The 15,903-nt window shown below is 42.0% G+C and overlaps 1 protein-coding gene across 1 annotated transcript in view; it reads right to left on the bottom strand.

Moving 5' to 3' along the window:
* RHPN2 (rhophilin Rho GTPase binding protein 2) overlaps positions 1 to 9,750 on the bottom strand; it is a 42,177-nt gene extending 32,427 nt beyond the window's left edge. The window contains exon 1 of the mRNA XM_026719051.2: positions 9,430 to 9,750. Within this exon, the coding sequence (XP_026574836.1) occupies positions 9,430 to 9,498 (69 nt within the window). The 5' untranslated portion in view covers positions 9,499 to 9,750. The remainder of the gene's footprint in view (positions 1 to 9,429) is intronic.
* Between the last annotated feature and the right edge of the window lie 6,153 nt (positions 9,751 to 15,903).

Genomic DNA, 15,903 nt, shown 5'->3' with positions numbered 1-15,903 from the left:
TTATATTGTAGAAACAATTACTGTTCCTTTAACAAATGGGCAGAACATTTTGAGGACACAGGGCTGCACCTAACCTTTGAATCAAATATTGAAGAATTCGGCGGGGCAAAGACAAACACAAAGCCGTATGGGGTGAAATGCAGCAAGGTATTAATTAAATATAGTCAAGAGGATTATTTATCAAGTGTTCCCTCCTTGCTGCATTAAAAATAAGAATCTGGGAGGCATCTCTAGAGACTTCAGTGGAGCTGCATGCAATTCTGGGGCCGCAGCCTGCACACCACAGGCTTAATATTGAATTTGAGTGCAACAATTACAGAGGAAATTTCCCATCTCTGACACCTATTGTCTTCCACTGCTTTAACAATCCAACCCATTTGGTTAAAGGCTGTCTGGAAAAACCAAAACTTTTGTGCAATCTGTCCTCAGCAGTTGAAAGAGGACTTTAATTGCCAGGGAACTGTCAATCAAGCCTCAGTAAAGTCCTATACTTAGGCAAGAAAAACCAAAACTACGCATACAGACTGGGTGAAACCAGGCTGAATAGCAGTAACTGTGGGAGGGATCCTGGAGTCTTAGTGGATAGTCTTTGCGGACAATATGAGCCAGCAGTGTGCAGTGGCAACCAAAAAAGCTAATGCAATCCTAAATTGCATTAACAGAGAGATACAATCGAGATTAAGTGAGGTACGAATACCACTCTATAAAGCCTTAGTAAGACCACACCTAGAGTACTGGTCACCACACTATAAAAAAGATGTTAAGACTCTAGAAAAAGTACAGAGAAGAGAAACCAGGATGATTAGGGGACTGGAGACTAAAACATAGGAAGAACGGTTGCAGGAACTAGGCCTGGCTAGTCTAGTGAAGGGAAGGACCAGGGAAGACAGGATAGCAGTCTTCCAATATTTGAGGGGTGCCCCAGAGAGGAAGAGGGGGTCAAGCTATTTTCTAAAGCACCTGTAGGCCAGACAAGGAACAATGGATAGAAACTGACCAAGGAGAAATTCAACCTGAAAATAAGGAGAAACTTTCTGACAGTGAGAACAATCAACCAATGGAACAGAAGTTGCCCTCAGAAGTTGTGGGAGCATCATCACTTGAGACTTTCAAGAAGAGATTGGACTGCCATTTGTCAGAAATGGTGTGGGGTCTCCCACTTGGGCAGGGGGGGGGGTTGGACTAGATGACCTACAAGGTCCTTTCTAACTCTGATTGTCTGTGTGTATCTCAGTGGGCATTTTGGAGTGTTCAGTGGCTCGTATATTTGTCACAAGGTACATTTGCTATCCTGGACCAAGAGATGTCATTGCTTCAGTTTTGAAGAGGAGGAAGCTCCCCAAATGTAGCAACACACACAAGCAATATTTTAAAACATCAGGGAAACAAGATTATTGAGGTCTTTGGTGCTCCCTGAACTTGGTGGTCTTCTTGCAGACGTTTCATTACCACACTAGGTAACATCAACAAATAGGATTAGGGCCATTCTTTCCACACAGGTTCCATACACATAACATATACGGTCTATGTATTATTTGAAATTTTAAACTCAAGAATAAGGCTAATACAAATAGATCTAGAGCTGCCCAGCCGTGATATTATTTGAGGGAGGAAAATGGATATTGTTGCAATAACCAAGCAGACGGGAAATACCTTCAGCTAGTTGAATGTCAATTTGCTTTTTCCATAAACAGTTCTGAATTCCGAAATCAGATCTCCTGAGTGACAGAAATACATTTCCAAAGGTTCAACTGTTCTGTAGAAAAAGTTATTTGGGCTTGACGCCAGCAGGAATTGTGTATGTGTGCATGGGTGTCATTTCATCTGTTGTTGTGTGTTTCAAGTGATAAGCCAACAACAGGGAGCATAGCCTACATTGGGCTCACTGCAAGATAAGGCAAAACTGAAGGTGGATTTGGCCCTGTGATTTCCATGACTTCTGAAATGCCACCAGTGTTATTGTCTCCCCACCAAAGCAAACAAAAGATTGAAAAAAAACACTAATTGCTTCTCTGAGCACATTCGACTACTTAGAAAACACTAACACAGTCTATTCACTTTTTTTGCTTGCAAAAGGGAGGATCTCTCACATTCTTCCCAAGCCCCTGGATTTACATACTTCACCACTCAAAATCTTCAAACAAGGTCTGGCAGTTCTCTGTCAAGAAACATTCTTATACTTGTTGGCCTACATTAAATCAAGCAAGTGGATTAGATGGACCCCCTTCTATTCTGTCATTCACTATTCTGACATTACACTAACCCAGCTCTGGGTCAATAGGCTGGATTTGCAAAGCTAAGCCAAAGAAACCAAAGGAACCATTATTTAATGTGTGTTAACGGAATCCAACCTGTGTTTATATCAACTTGCAAATTCAATAGAGCAGAACAGGACTTTCTCTGAAGAGCAGAATTTGGGGAGGAAAAATGAGAAAGGACTGTATTTTTCATGCTTAGTGAACCATATTAATCCTATATCTGTCTCTGAAAGACTAAATGATGATACAGATTTCTGCAAAACTAGCAACTATATAGAGTAGATCAGTTTTCCCCAACTTGGATGCAGTCCAGGCTGGCTGGACTTCAATTCTCAGAATTCCTCAGCCAGCTTGAAAATTCTGAATCAAGATCTGGGGAAGGCTGACATAGAAACACTCATAAAGGAAGCTCCTGTAGCCTAAAGCAGCATTTCTCAACTTGGCAACTTTAAGGTCAACTTCCAGAATTCCTCAGTCCTCTCCCCCACACTAATGGCTGGAGAATTCTGGGAGTTGAAGTCCACACATCTTAAATTTGCCAAGTTTGAGAAAGGCTGCCCTGAAGATTCATGAAGCTAACTTCAAACAGTTCCTTCTTCACCCAGCTCTTTAATAATTTGTACAGATAACTCACTGCCACAAAAGGAAGGAGTAGCTTCCATCTAAATAAAAATCAGAAATAGTCAAAGGATTATAGGTCAACTAATGGTCATCAGTCAGGACATAAAGCAATTTATACAATTGGAAATCTGTTGTAGTATTTTACAGATGAAAAGCCATGTTTTATCCAAAGCTGTCTAATTAATCTCGGAGTTGAACTGAAGAAGCTTCTTGGATAAGAACTGAAATGTTTTCAAGAAAACACCAAGAAAATCCAGTTGCCTTTTGGAAAGGAAAAAAAAAGGCACCTTTGGGACTGTATCAAACACAAGTAACTGGAAATGAACAGAACAGCTTTTTCTTCTTGTTATAGAATATTATAACAAGTTGTCAGCTTTGCCCATTTGAGCTCCACGAAAGCACATTTTTTGTTCACGTTTGTGAAATGATTCCTTCCTTCCACGTTTCCTCTCTCTCTCTCTTTTCAATTTCAGGCTGATATAGGAAATCCAACTGTACCTTCTCTTTGCAATGCAACTTTGCCTTTGAAAATGTTGTCTCTGGCCAACTTCAAAAACCCTAGCACTGCCCTCACCTAGCTTAAGCCAATGCAAAAGGGCCAGGAAATTGCAAAGACACAAGCACGCGTCTTGGAAATGGAAATAAGAATCAGAGATGCTGAGATGAGGGGAAAAATTAAAAGCTTACCAAACCACTAATGGCTTTTGCAATGACGTGATTCTAAGACCCATCCATGCAGGCAGAAAGAAAGAAAGAAAGAAAGAAAGAAATAAGGCAGATAGCTCATCAATAGAATCAGGTATCTTTACTAGAAGAGAAATAAGAAAGTAAAAAAAAAGAATAAGAGCCAAGGGTGCCCTGAAGGGATGGGCTATTTCTTATCTTATCTGCATACATTTGCTTTGTAAAAAAATGGGCTATAAATATTTCTACTGCCTTTCTGTTTGCCAAAGTCAATCTTTCTCTTTCCCATCTTACTGTAAGCCTAAGGCTGGGTTCTTAATCATCAAGTGAACAACCTGCGCCATTTTCTGGCACATTTGGCTAAGACGCTCCTGCAGCCCTGTCACAGGAGCGTGACTAATGCCTTAGCTATCTGCTTTATGAAGGGGAGTAGGAATGATAAGGTAAATTTAAACTTTCCACCACTGGAAACCTGCCTCTACGGTTAATCAGCCTTTAAGTATGTTTATTTATCCATGAAATATATAGAGCCACCCGTCTCACAGAAAAGTGACGCAGGGTGCGACAAGACTATAAAGCAATTAACAGGTTAAAAAAAGCTATTGTTGAAACATTTAAAAATCACAAAGGCTAAGAGAGAACAGCAGATGTTAACAACAATGGAGATACCTCAGCATTTCCAGGAGACCCTGGAGCCCTGAAGCTTGATGGCACAACCAGATTTTGAGGGACTTTCGGAAAATCAAAAGGGATAGAGGGAGTTTTACCTCAGGGCTGGGTGTGTTCGTGCTTGTCATAATCTTTCCCCTTGGAGGGACCAACTGAGGTGTTCTGGGTACTTTCTGAAGTTTGGGAAGGATTGAGAAGCATAGGAGAAATCTAACCCTATGATCCCTAGTCAACCTCTATGGAGAAGATACTTCCTCCCAATGTTTTCCTTCTCCATTAGATACCTTTGACACCCCAATCCTTTTGAACCCATCACCCCCCTAAAAGGGGTGGCAAAAGAAGAAGAGGGCAATCACAGCAGCAGAATTGAAGCTCCACATCTTTTGTGCTTGCCCCAACCTAGCCCAAACAACATACAAAATGGTGGGGCATTGATTGCACCCCTGTAACCATTGTTGTGTCTTACGCTTTTTGACAATCCATACAATGGGTTAGTGGTGCATATAACAGGGGTCTTCAAACTTGGCAGCTTTAAGACTTGTGAACTTCAAGTCCCAGAACTTCTCCTCCAGTCATGTTAGCTAAGGAATTCTGGGAGTTGAAGTCCACAAGTCTTAAACTTGCCAAGTTTGAAGACCCTGGGCATATAATTTCTCTCCCTCCTTCATTTTTGGACCCAAACGAACTTCTAATCAACGAGAAAAACTCTATGCCTCTACTTGCGGAAGAAGTGCGGTGTTTAGAAGACAGGAGGGTGACATATTTTGGTGGTCAGTAGAAAGCTTGAGTTCCTACAGCCCATTGATGCAAACTGTGGCTTGTTTGGTTTCGGCTTAATGAGTTTTACATGGAGCCAGTTATGCTTTAGTCAATAAGCCACGTCAGGCAGATCGTGGTTTGGTGCAATGTAAGAACCCACTTTAAAGCTGTTCATCATGCGCCTACAGATGCTACATCTGCTTCCAAATAATGGGCTGTACCATGGAAAAATTGTTGTTTACTTCTTCTGTTCTCCCCACTCTTCCTCTAAGGAATTAAGGGTAGTTAAAAATAGGATCTCTGATTTAATGTTTTAGCCCCCCTCCCCTCAATGTAAATAAGATGCAGACAGAAGCTGGCTTTGTAGCTGAAGAGACACCCGAACTCTGCTCTTCCAGGTCAAATTCTAATACAGGAAGTCCTCGACTTACAACAGTCCATTTAGTGACCATTGAAAATCACAAGGGCACTGAAAGAAGTAACTTCTTTCCACACTTGTGACTGTTGCAGCATCTCCATGGTCCCATGATCAAAATTCAGAGGCTTGGCAACTGACTCATATTTATGATGGCTGCTGTGTCCTGGGGTTATGTGAGACTCCCTTTCTGTCAACCAGAATCAAGGAGGTAGCCACATTCCCTTAACAACTTTAGTGATTCACTTAACAACTATAGCAAGAAAGGTCACAAAATGGGGCAACACTCACTTAACTGTCTCGCTTAGCAACAGAAATTTTGGGCTCAATTGTGGTCATAAGTTGAGGCCTATGTGTACGTGTATATACACGTATGTATGTACCGTATGAATATGTATATGTACACACAAACACACATATACACCCCAGAAGACTGTACTCAGATTCTACAACTTTCATGTGGAAATAACCTTTTCTGCCCTCAAAACAGCTGGACTCCTGCTTTCTTCTGTTGGCTGCTAAATGCAATGTTACAAGCCACCCTCGTTAGAAAAAAATTATCTGTCCAGAACCACAGTGGACATATAGGCCTTCTGTAGGTTGGTTACACTATTTAAAACTCTCCACTTACTTGGATTATCTAAGGCTAAACTTTCACTTCACTCAATCATAATTGGGTGGAGAGTTTAGCCAGGCATGGATATATATTTGAGAGAGAGAGGGAGGGAAGGAGAGAGATAAGGAAAAAGATACTCTCAGTAATATTTGCACAACTTTCCAATGAAGTTGACACCTGTTGATGCCAGGCGCTCTCAAATGAGCTGCCGACCTGCCAATGTTGCTGAGGAAGTGCCCTAAATTTAACCTGGTAATCTAATACAGGCAGAAACTTTGCCAACTTGTTAGCTCTCACCTGAGGCTAACTCCTCTGTTGTCACATTCCTAGCTGGCGGAAAATGCAAACCCCAGATCTGACATACCTTATTAGATTTCCTTCCTTTCGAATACCAACAACAGCAACAACAAAAAACCCAACCCCAGCCCCCAACAATCCCAAACCCTTCAGACAAACAATGACAATTGCCTTAATCCATAAAGGAGAAAAATCCATCATCAGGAGAATCAATAATTGGGAAAAAAAAACTTGGAGGGAGGAGCTTTAATTAACTTAATTAGGGTTAACCAAGATCAGACAAATATACCTAGCAGTTGTTGAGAAAGGTTGCACATCTTTAAGTGTCATTTTGGTTGGTCCACATATTGTTTTTTAAAAAAACAATTTCCTTTCATTATGGCAGGACATCAACCTTTCATTAGAGTTTTGTAGCTGAAGGAAATACTTCCATACAACTCTGAAGAAAACAACAGCCCTTGTATCATGAGAAGCTGAGCTTAATCTACATGAGTCTTGACTTTTCAAACTTAAGTTTTGATAACCCATCATTAGAGAGTAAATGTGAAGGATGGGAAGAGAGAGATCTGATCATTAACTGATTTCTCATAACTCACTAAGCCTTGATATATCTTGTTTGATTTATGGCTCAAGAAGTTCATTGCACTTGCTTATAATTCTATAATCGTTCAAAATCTAAATTTTAACATTTTAATTCTCATATACTGTTTTATATTTCGCTACTGTACTGTATACCATATACTGATTGAGACAGGTGGTCCAGAAATGCAAAATAATAAATTAACAAACAAACAAACACAAGCCCAGCTAAAGTGGCTTCTTCGACAAATAAACTTTTCAGGATCCAGTCTGGGACATGTATATTCGCCATCATTGGTAAATCAACTATTATTTTTATTTATTTTTTAAAAACATCTTGTTTTTTTACAATGCATGAACCGAGAGAGAGGCTGTACTGCAATGTTTGAGTTTTGTCAAACACTTGCTCTAAAGCTCTGCCTAATTTTAGTTAGTGGAACAACCCACTGGGTTTGGCCCAAACACTGCAGTTATCAGTGACTGATTTAGTATGACTGATAGTAAGTCAAAGGAACAGAAAGTTCTCCTATCTCTGGGAAATCCGGTGAAGTCAATTGTTTGCAAGGGATTATAATTTTTAAAAGGTCTGCAATTCTTATCTGGAAGTGTATGAAAAGTAGGAAGCAGAAGTTGCTTCTGAAGGAATGTTAAATATATAACACCACCAAGAGCAGAAAAGGCTTCAGCGGAACACGAAAAATGCATCATACCACCCCATTTAGACAAGTGGTTATTTCTTACACAGATGTAGCAGATGCTGGTATATATTAAATGAGCATGCAATGCTACGTAATTAAGTTGCACCGCCTAACTGCTATAATGAACACTTCCGTACTTTAAAATAGGATTTTACAAAACTAAAGGTATAACTTTTATAAAGACATTTTTGTATCCTGGACATTTAGACAATCTTTTTTTTTGTCTGTTTGTTTGTTCACATAGCAGACATTTAAAAGTGTGAAGTCACACTCTTACAGCCAAGGGTTAAGCCATTTGATTCTGGGAGCATTACTTCCAAAGACACATGTACACATTTCAAGGAAGGAGTTGATTCTGCTCTAACATGGAGGTGTCCAGCTTGCGATCCACCAACAGATACCCTCCAAATCTGGAAGGGTAGCCTCAGAAACCCCTTTAAAAGTTGCCCAGAATTCCTACGTTCAAAGACAAAAATGATTCACTTTATTCCTGCTCACTGAACATTATCAATCCAATGTCAAGTAAGTTGAATTGTTTGTCTGCTTTATGCTGTAACAAGAGGTTCGTGGACATCAAAGCACAATTGTAACCCAGCAGAAATTAAAGGAAACTAATGAACTTTACCCTTTGGTAGATATTAACCAAACAGTAATTGGGGAACACAATCCTAGATCTTCCCTTATGGATTCAACACATAGGTACCCCCTAAGACTGCGTTCTCAAGTAAATCTAGCAAGAATTTGAATAAAACAGCATAAAATTAGTAAGTTCCCATCAGAGTTTAATGGCCAGAGAATAAACTGGCTATGTTCACTGTTGGGTTATAGAATCAATCGGTTTTGTGAGTTCATTCAGTACAGGGTTGGGTTTTTGTTTTTAAGTTCATCCAATATTGTACCTTGAACAAGAAGCTGATAATCAAAGGTTTTGCATTTAATTCCTCGATCAAGGCATGCGCCAAGCATCCTTAACCGTGATGGTCTCACAGAAAGCCAAAACCAGACCCCCTTTCCCATAGAGGTCACAAGCCTGGCACCACGCAGGGAAAAAAAAAATCTCAGTTTCTTCCAGCAAATTCTACCCACCCCAGATGCCACTCTACCCTACTGCCCAGTTTATTGCCATCCAGAAAGAGATGCCAAGGCGTTGTGCCTGTTTCTGATCCGTAAATGTATCCCATAGCATGCATCAGGTGGGGTGGGGGCGAAGGCAACAGGTACCCAAGGAGCCAAGTGAATTTCTGGGTGAGGGTCAGTGTCTCCACCCCCCACTCCACGCCACCACTCCCTCCCCCAATTCGGTTTTCACCCACCAGGCAGAGTTTACACTCGTTTCACCGTTTATATAAGGGGAGTGGGGGGGAACCGCAGGACTTTTCGCGAGGTTTTCACTTCGCCAAGAAGGAAGGGAGGTGGCTGGAAGAAGTGGGGAGGGGCGGGCGCTGGGGTAAGGTTTCTCTCTCTCTCCCCGGACCCTCCTCGGAAGGCAAAACTCCAATTCACACACACACACACACAACCTGCCCAATCCTCACAAGTCTTTTCCTCCAACTTCACATCAAGGAGGCTCCGAATCGGCGGAGAAAATACCTGTTACGCAGGCGGGATTTTTTTTTAAATTTTAATTTATTTTTGCTTTGCTTTGCTTAACCAGACGAGAACAGAACTAATCGGAGCCGGGGGTGAAGGGGAAGCAAAGCTCCCCTCCCTTAAATTCCCGAGGAACCTCGCCAAGAGTCGGTAGACATCCGCCCCCCCCCCCGCCCTCCTTCCAAGAGCGCAAAGGGGCTCCCGCGCCAGGAGGGTCCCCTGTCCGTCCTGCCTCGAGCTCACCTTGCGAAAATAGCAGGAGCCTCTCTGGTCCGCGGCCGGACAGCCGTTGGGCAGCAGCGTCTCCGTCATCTCCAGCCGCTTGGTGACCGGGGCCGGGGATGGGGTCGCCCGCTGCCTCCGTGGCCAACTCCCCGAGTGAGTCCTCGCCTCCACCGCCTCGCTTGAGCGCCCGGGCGCAGCACCAACTGCGGTCTGGCTGCTCTGCAAGCTCCTCCCCTTCTACCTGGGAAACCCGCGGGGAGGGAGTGGAGGAGGAGGAGGAGGGAGGAGGAAGCGCTTCCTTGGGCTGGTGCCTCGTGGATTCGGGCCGCGGTCCCGCCCAGCAGCGGCTGTGCAAAGGATTAGAAGCAGAGTAGAGCTGGAAGGAAGTCAGTCAATCAGAACAGAGCTGGATGGGGCCTTGGAGGTCTTCTAGTCCAACCCCCTGCTTAAGCATCCTCTCAGACAAGTGGCTGATCTCCAGTCTCTTCTTAAAGACCTCCAGTGATGGAGCGACCACAACTTCTGGTGGCAAGCTGTTCCACTGGTTAATTGTCCTTGCTGTCAGGGAGTTTCTCCTTAATTTCAGGTTGTTTCCTCTCTCCTTGATTAGCTTCCATCCATCAAGGAGAGGAGCAACCTGGAATTCAGAGCGGTGAGGTCAACCCAAACCGGGGGTGCATTTCTCCCACCCGTCCCCAGGCTCCTGGTCAAAGGACGAGCTGCCCAGGACTGCGGGTTTAGCGAGGAACAGAGGTGGTATTCAGCGGGTTCTGACCAGTTCCGTTGAACCGGTAGCAGACATTCGGAGTAGTTTGGAGAACCGCTAAATCCCACCTGACTGGCCCCGCCCCCCATTCTATGCTCCGCCTCCTGAGTCCCAGCTGATTGGCTGGGTCTCCTTTGGTTGCCCTGCACAGGAGAACGGAACTGGAAAGCAGGTTAGTCGGGTGGGGAGGGAATGGGGATTTTGCAGTAATCTTCCCCTGCTACGCCCACAGAACCGGTAGTAAAAATATTTGAATCCCACCACTGGACAGGAAGATCAGTTCCCAGGATCCGTGGCTCTGTACCTAATCGAGAGGCAGATCCTATCCCTACCCTGAGCAGATCGAAGGGTCAATTGATCCTGCTAAGGGCGGGAATGGGATCTGCTTCTGGATTAGGTCTATCCACTCACCCTTAGGAGGATCCCTAGCTTTGTGTTAAACCTTCGTTTGCTTTAGTTTAACTGTCAGATTCACAAAATAGGCAGGCATAAACCACGGTTTGTTTATACATGGGTGGCTTCACTCATTAGAACGATTAGATGACATGCCACTGCTTGTCCTTGATTTACGACCGTTTGCTCTGCAACTGTTTGAAGTTACAGTGGTGTAGGAAAAGTGTCTTACAACCGGTCTTCCCCAGTTACGACCATCACAGCATCCCTACAGTCACCTGATCAAAATTCAGGCGCTTGGCAACGGATGTGTAGTTAGAACAGCTGCAGCATCACGATCTGCCACCTACCTTGCACAGTTTTCGACAAGCAAAGTCAATGCAGATTCACTTAACAACCAGGGCAAAAAAGATGCTAAAATCAGACGTGATTCACTTAATAAGCACCTCGCTTAGCAACAAAAATTCTGATTACGATTGCGGTCATAAGTCAAGGACTACCTGCACTGTAATTCAGCTAGGTTTGACCTGAATTGTTGCTTCTCCCAGCCCAGCCGATTGGCAAAGTGCACCATAGAGCTAGTTTTCTGGCAAATGCATAAAAGAGGTGGCCCTTTGTTAGTCTTAAACCACAGCCTCAAGTTTCCTTATCCAATTGGTTTTGTCAGTTGTTTACGTTTGTTTAGAATAAATAATGGTAGGAATAGAAATATACAACTTTTTAAAAAAGCATTGTCTTTCCTTTAATGCCATGCAATGTTTTCTGTGTCTCTGCAGAAAAGGATTTGGTTGCCAAGAAACTGGGTCCCAATGGAATCTTATCTTTTTGTCCTCGGAGTCTTTCAACTTCTTTTTTGGTCTTTAGTTCTAGTGAGGCGTTTTCTTTTTCTTTTCTTTCTTCCTCTTGTCTCTCCTTTGCTATCCCAAGGGGATCATGTGGGTAGGATGGTCCTCTCCTTTGGGAATAATTCCTCGGTGGGGGTAGAGATCTCTTTCTGAAATGCTTTTTCTTTCAAGAACCAGAGAGATTTGGTACAAATCACAGTAGATTTTCCCCATCACCACACACACACACACATACCACACTTCTGGGGCATTGAGGGAAGTTGCCAGTTCGTGAGCATTGCTCGCTGTAAAAGTAGAAACAACTGATAGATTGTTTTACAGCCACAAAGCAAAAATGTGGAGTGGCAGGTTTGGAATGCGATTATCGAACTTTTAAGACTGCTATTTCCAATGTGGTAAAATGAATTGTCCCTGAAATACAGGGCAAAGTGAAAAGTTCTTTCTCCATTAGGTGTTTCCCAGGAAAGAGTATCTTTAAACTTTCAGATCCGCACTGAAGCGTCCCTGAAGGACCGGAGTTGTTTTGGAATATGTAATATGAATTTAAATTAGACAATTATATCATGAGCATACTGTTAATTGTCAACAAAACAATCTATCAACACCTCGCTTGTTTTTCTTGTCAGGATTCAATACAGATACACGTCAATGGGAAAGCAGAATAGTGTTCGAGGTTCTCATTTTATGGCTAAGAAGGGTCTTCTTTAAGGCTTTCTGCCTTTAAAATCAAAAGCTTTTATGTTTCGACCAACTGGTTTTACTTCCTTGAATAAAACTATTGATCCTTTTGATAATCTGAAATATGGAATTGTATTTTTATTAGATGTCCTTCCTCTACACGCAACTGATCGCTTTCAAAATGCCCAGAGATCATCTCTGAAAGTATTGTACATATAATATTCCTTCCTCCACATTGAATAACTGCATTAAACCCACATGGGAAGAGAAACAAGAATAAAAACAACGAAGAGTTTCAATGCCCAATAAATGTTCTGATCAGATATTAAAAGGAATGTGTATTGAGATGGGATATATTTAATCAACTCAGCTCCAGAGAGGGTGTGTGATGTAAATAATATATATTTATAAAAAATTCAAATGACGAAAGTTTCAAAGGTCAGGCAGAGATATCTTGAACATGTCCAACTTATTCAGCAAAAGGAATGCAAGTGAGTCAGTGAGATTTTCTTTTTTTACTTTTGTCCTCTACTTTGTTTGTGTGTGTGTGTGTGTCTGTGCATTTGTGCATGCGTGTGTGATGATTCTCCTGTGCTTTTGAAAAGCAACTCATTTCCCAGAATAGGAACAAAAAGGAAGAATGCCTCTGAGATGCCTTAAAAGAAGACAAAATCTGTAAACATGCCTTATTTTTGTTTGTTAACTTGTTTCTAAAAAAATAAATTGAAAGGAAACATTTTGAAATGTGCTGCTGTGTTTTAATACTTCCAGTATCTGGAAGGATGGTAGCATGTAAGTTAGATGGTAGCATCTAAGTAAGCTTAGTTTTAAAAACTAAGCAGGATCAGGCCTGGTTGTATATTAATGGGAGACCAGAATCTTGGGTGAGCAGGCTGGGAAATTAAAGGAATTGGCAATACAATATACTGACAGTCTATTATGGAAAAATGGCACATCAGTAAAAGCAAAAAGAAATTAGATTAAAGATAAAGACACACTATTCAGTGTTTCTCAAATATGGCAGCCTTAAGTAGGAGGACTTAAACTCCCAGAATTCCCCAGCCAGCTATGATGCTGGCTAGGGAATTCTGGGAATTGAAGTCCACATGTTACCAAGTTTGAGAAACATTGTACTATATCTTTATCGATATTTTATTGCTTTTTTAAATTAAAGATCCTTATGGCAGGATATAAAGATTGAATCATAGAGTTGGAAGGAATCATAGAACACATCTACTCCAACCCCTATCATAATTTCTCAATGTGAACTGTATGATCTCTCCAGGATGCCCTACTATATTTTAGGGGGTCATAGGGAGCTATCCTGGCAGGATAGACTTTGCAATAAGTACTTTAACGGTGACTATGAGTGGGTGGGTGTCACCCAGAAGTAAATAGGGCTCCAAAAGCCATAAAAAGGTTGAGAACATCTGTATTAGGGCATAATGTGATATATATATATATACAAACCCTATATATAACAATAACATTTTTCAGAGCAACAACTCAAAATGCAAATTGTAACATCCCACAGATATATACATACCAGGTGTGCACACACATAGTCTTCAAGCATTGTGGATAAATAATAATCTTGGTTTAACCTCCAGTTCCAGATAGTCTTCTGCCAATCATGCATTCAGGAATTTCTAGCAAATCCTGATTTTCCGCAAGGCATAACCTCAGCAACTTACAAATCAGACATCATTGGCTTTCTATGATTTTCACCCAATTTTCTTATTTTATTCACTGAGGGGGTGGGGGAGGGTATTTGCATGCTGCAAAGAACTTGTGAGTTTCATCTTTGTTTCCAAAAAGGCTTTTGCAGCCCATGTAGGCTTCAACGGCATTCTCAGAAAATAAATTTCTGACTGCACCACGAATATGCATGTCATATGCCTAGGGGGAAAAAAAATACACGTGAAGGTGCCAAAGAATATCCAGGTATTGTACCAATGTTTATTCAGTGCAAGTAATAGTGAAGCTTTGATCATTCATGCAGAGGAAGGAGTATTGGATACGTTCGCCGCCTTGACTTATTTATAAAAATAAACAAAGGTGGCATTAAAAATACCTGAAAATAAAAATGCAATAGGCAATGAATGCATTAGAAATTATTATGCCCTCTGCTCTTTTTCTATTGAGTAATCATCATCGTAAGCTTTTCCCCAAATGTTTTGTCTTTTTCAGTTTCCAAATCCTGAAACTGTCAATTTCATAACCTCATTTGCGTGGTGGCGTCACTGCAAGCATGTCATTATTTTGACATCACAGCATTTCCTGCAGATGCCAAGGCTGTGATTCATTCTGAAAGTTGTGGACTCACACCCATTAATTTTTTTTTAAAAAAAATAACCTCTCTAGATCACCGTTTCTCAAGTTTGACAAGTTTTAAGATCTATGGGCTTCAAACTCCCAGAATCCCACACATGCCAGCTGGGGAATTCTGGGAGTCGAAGTCCACAGCATCTTAAAAGTTGTCAAGCTTGAGAAAACACTGTTCTCAGTTAAAACGTTCAGAGGCACATAAACCCACAGCAGTTTACTCACACTGACCTCTTCTGGTCAAATTAGCCCTGCTGATGGTCGTACAGGTGCGCATAGCCCCACCTCCCTGCCAGGTAAAGATAGGTTCACTTTCAAATGCTTCTGAAAATGAGATTTTCTCCATCCAGGCTACACCCCGCAATCTTTTTAAGCTACCACATCCTGGTCCCCCCACCCCCGTGCACACATATGCACCCCAGCTGCCTTTTCACTACAGGAGAATATTGGTAGCTCAGGGCTGAAATGAGGGCTCCTTGGTGCTCTCTGAGTTTGTTTTCTTGCAGATCTTTATTACCCTTAACTAGCTAACATACTGATGATGTTAGCTGGTTAAGGGTAATAAAGGTCTTCAAGAAAACAAGCAAGCTCAGAGAGCACCAAGGACCCCGCCTGCCTTTTCACTGTTCATCTTTAAGAGACAATAGGATTCGAACAGCGAGGACAATCCACCAGTGGAACAGCTTGTCTCCAGAAGTTGTAAGTGCTTCATCAATGGAGGTTTTTAAGAAGAGACTGGACAGCCACTTGTCTGAGATGGTATAGGATCTCCTGCTTGAGCAGGGGGTTGGACTAGAAGACCTCCAAGGTCCCTTCCAACTCTACTGTAAACGATTCTGCTAAACAAATAATTCCCTCAACCCTGTTCAAAGTCTGCACTACTATTATCTTGTCATCACTCCTTATCACTCATCCCCTCCCACTTGTGAGGTATGACTATAACTTTGTTGCTTTATACAATTTATACTGACTGTTTCCTAGTATGGTTATTTGTACCCTACAACTATTATTAAGTGTTGTACCTTATGATTCTCGACTCCTGACGAATGTATCTTTTCTTTTATGTATACTGTATTTGCACCAAGACAAATTCCTTATGTGTCCAATCACACTTGGCCAATAAAGTATTCTATTCTATTCTATTCTATTCTATTCTATTGAACTGCATTGCATTCGTTTCCCACCACCAAAAGAACGAAAAAACATTTATTTTACATAGATCAGGATTTATTTAGATCGGAGGTAAAAACTTTATTTTGAGATAATTCCGGGGTACGTTCAGCCCTGCCCATCGGGCAATATCAACCAACTGAACGGGGCTCACACAACAAACTCAGACGCCCAAAACCCCTTTGCAAAAAAAACCCATTGCCAAAAGCTGGCTGGAAGCGCGCGCGCATGCGCAAACGAAACCAAACGCGGCGCGCTTCTTCCCCCTCCCCTTTCCTTCTGGGGATAGCCGCGCCTCCTTCTCGGGCTGCGCGC

This window comes from Pseudonaja textilis, chromosome 11, assembly GCF_049901715.1.
Source record: "Pseudonaja textilis isolate UNSWEBS1 chromosome 11, rPseTex1.2, whole genome shotgun sequence".
In the NCBI taxonomy this organism is placed as follows: domain Eukaryota; kingdom Metazoa; phylum Chordata; class Lepidosauria; order Squamata; family Elapidae; genus Pseudonaja; species Pseudonaja textilis.
The sequence above is the reverse complement of the archived record's forward strand: the minus strand, read 5'-3'. Positions and strand labels throughout refer to the sequence as shown.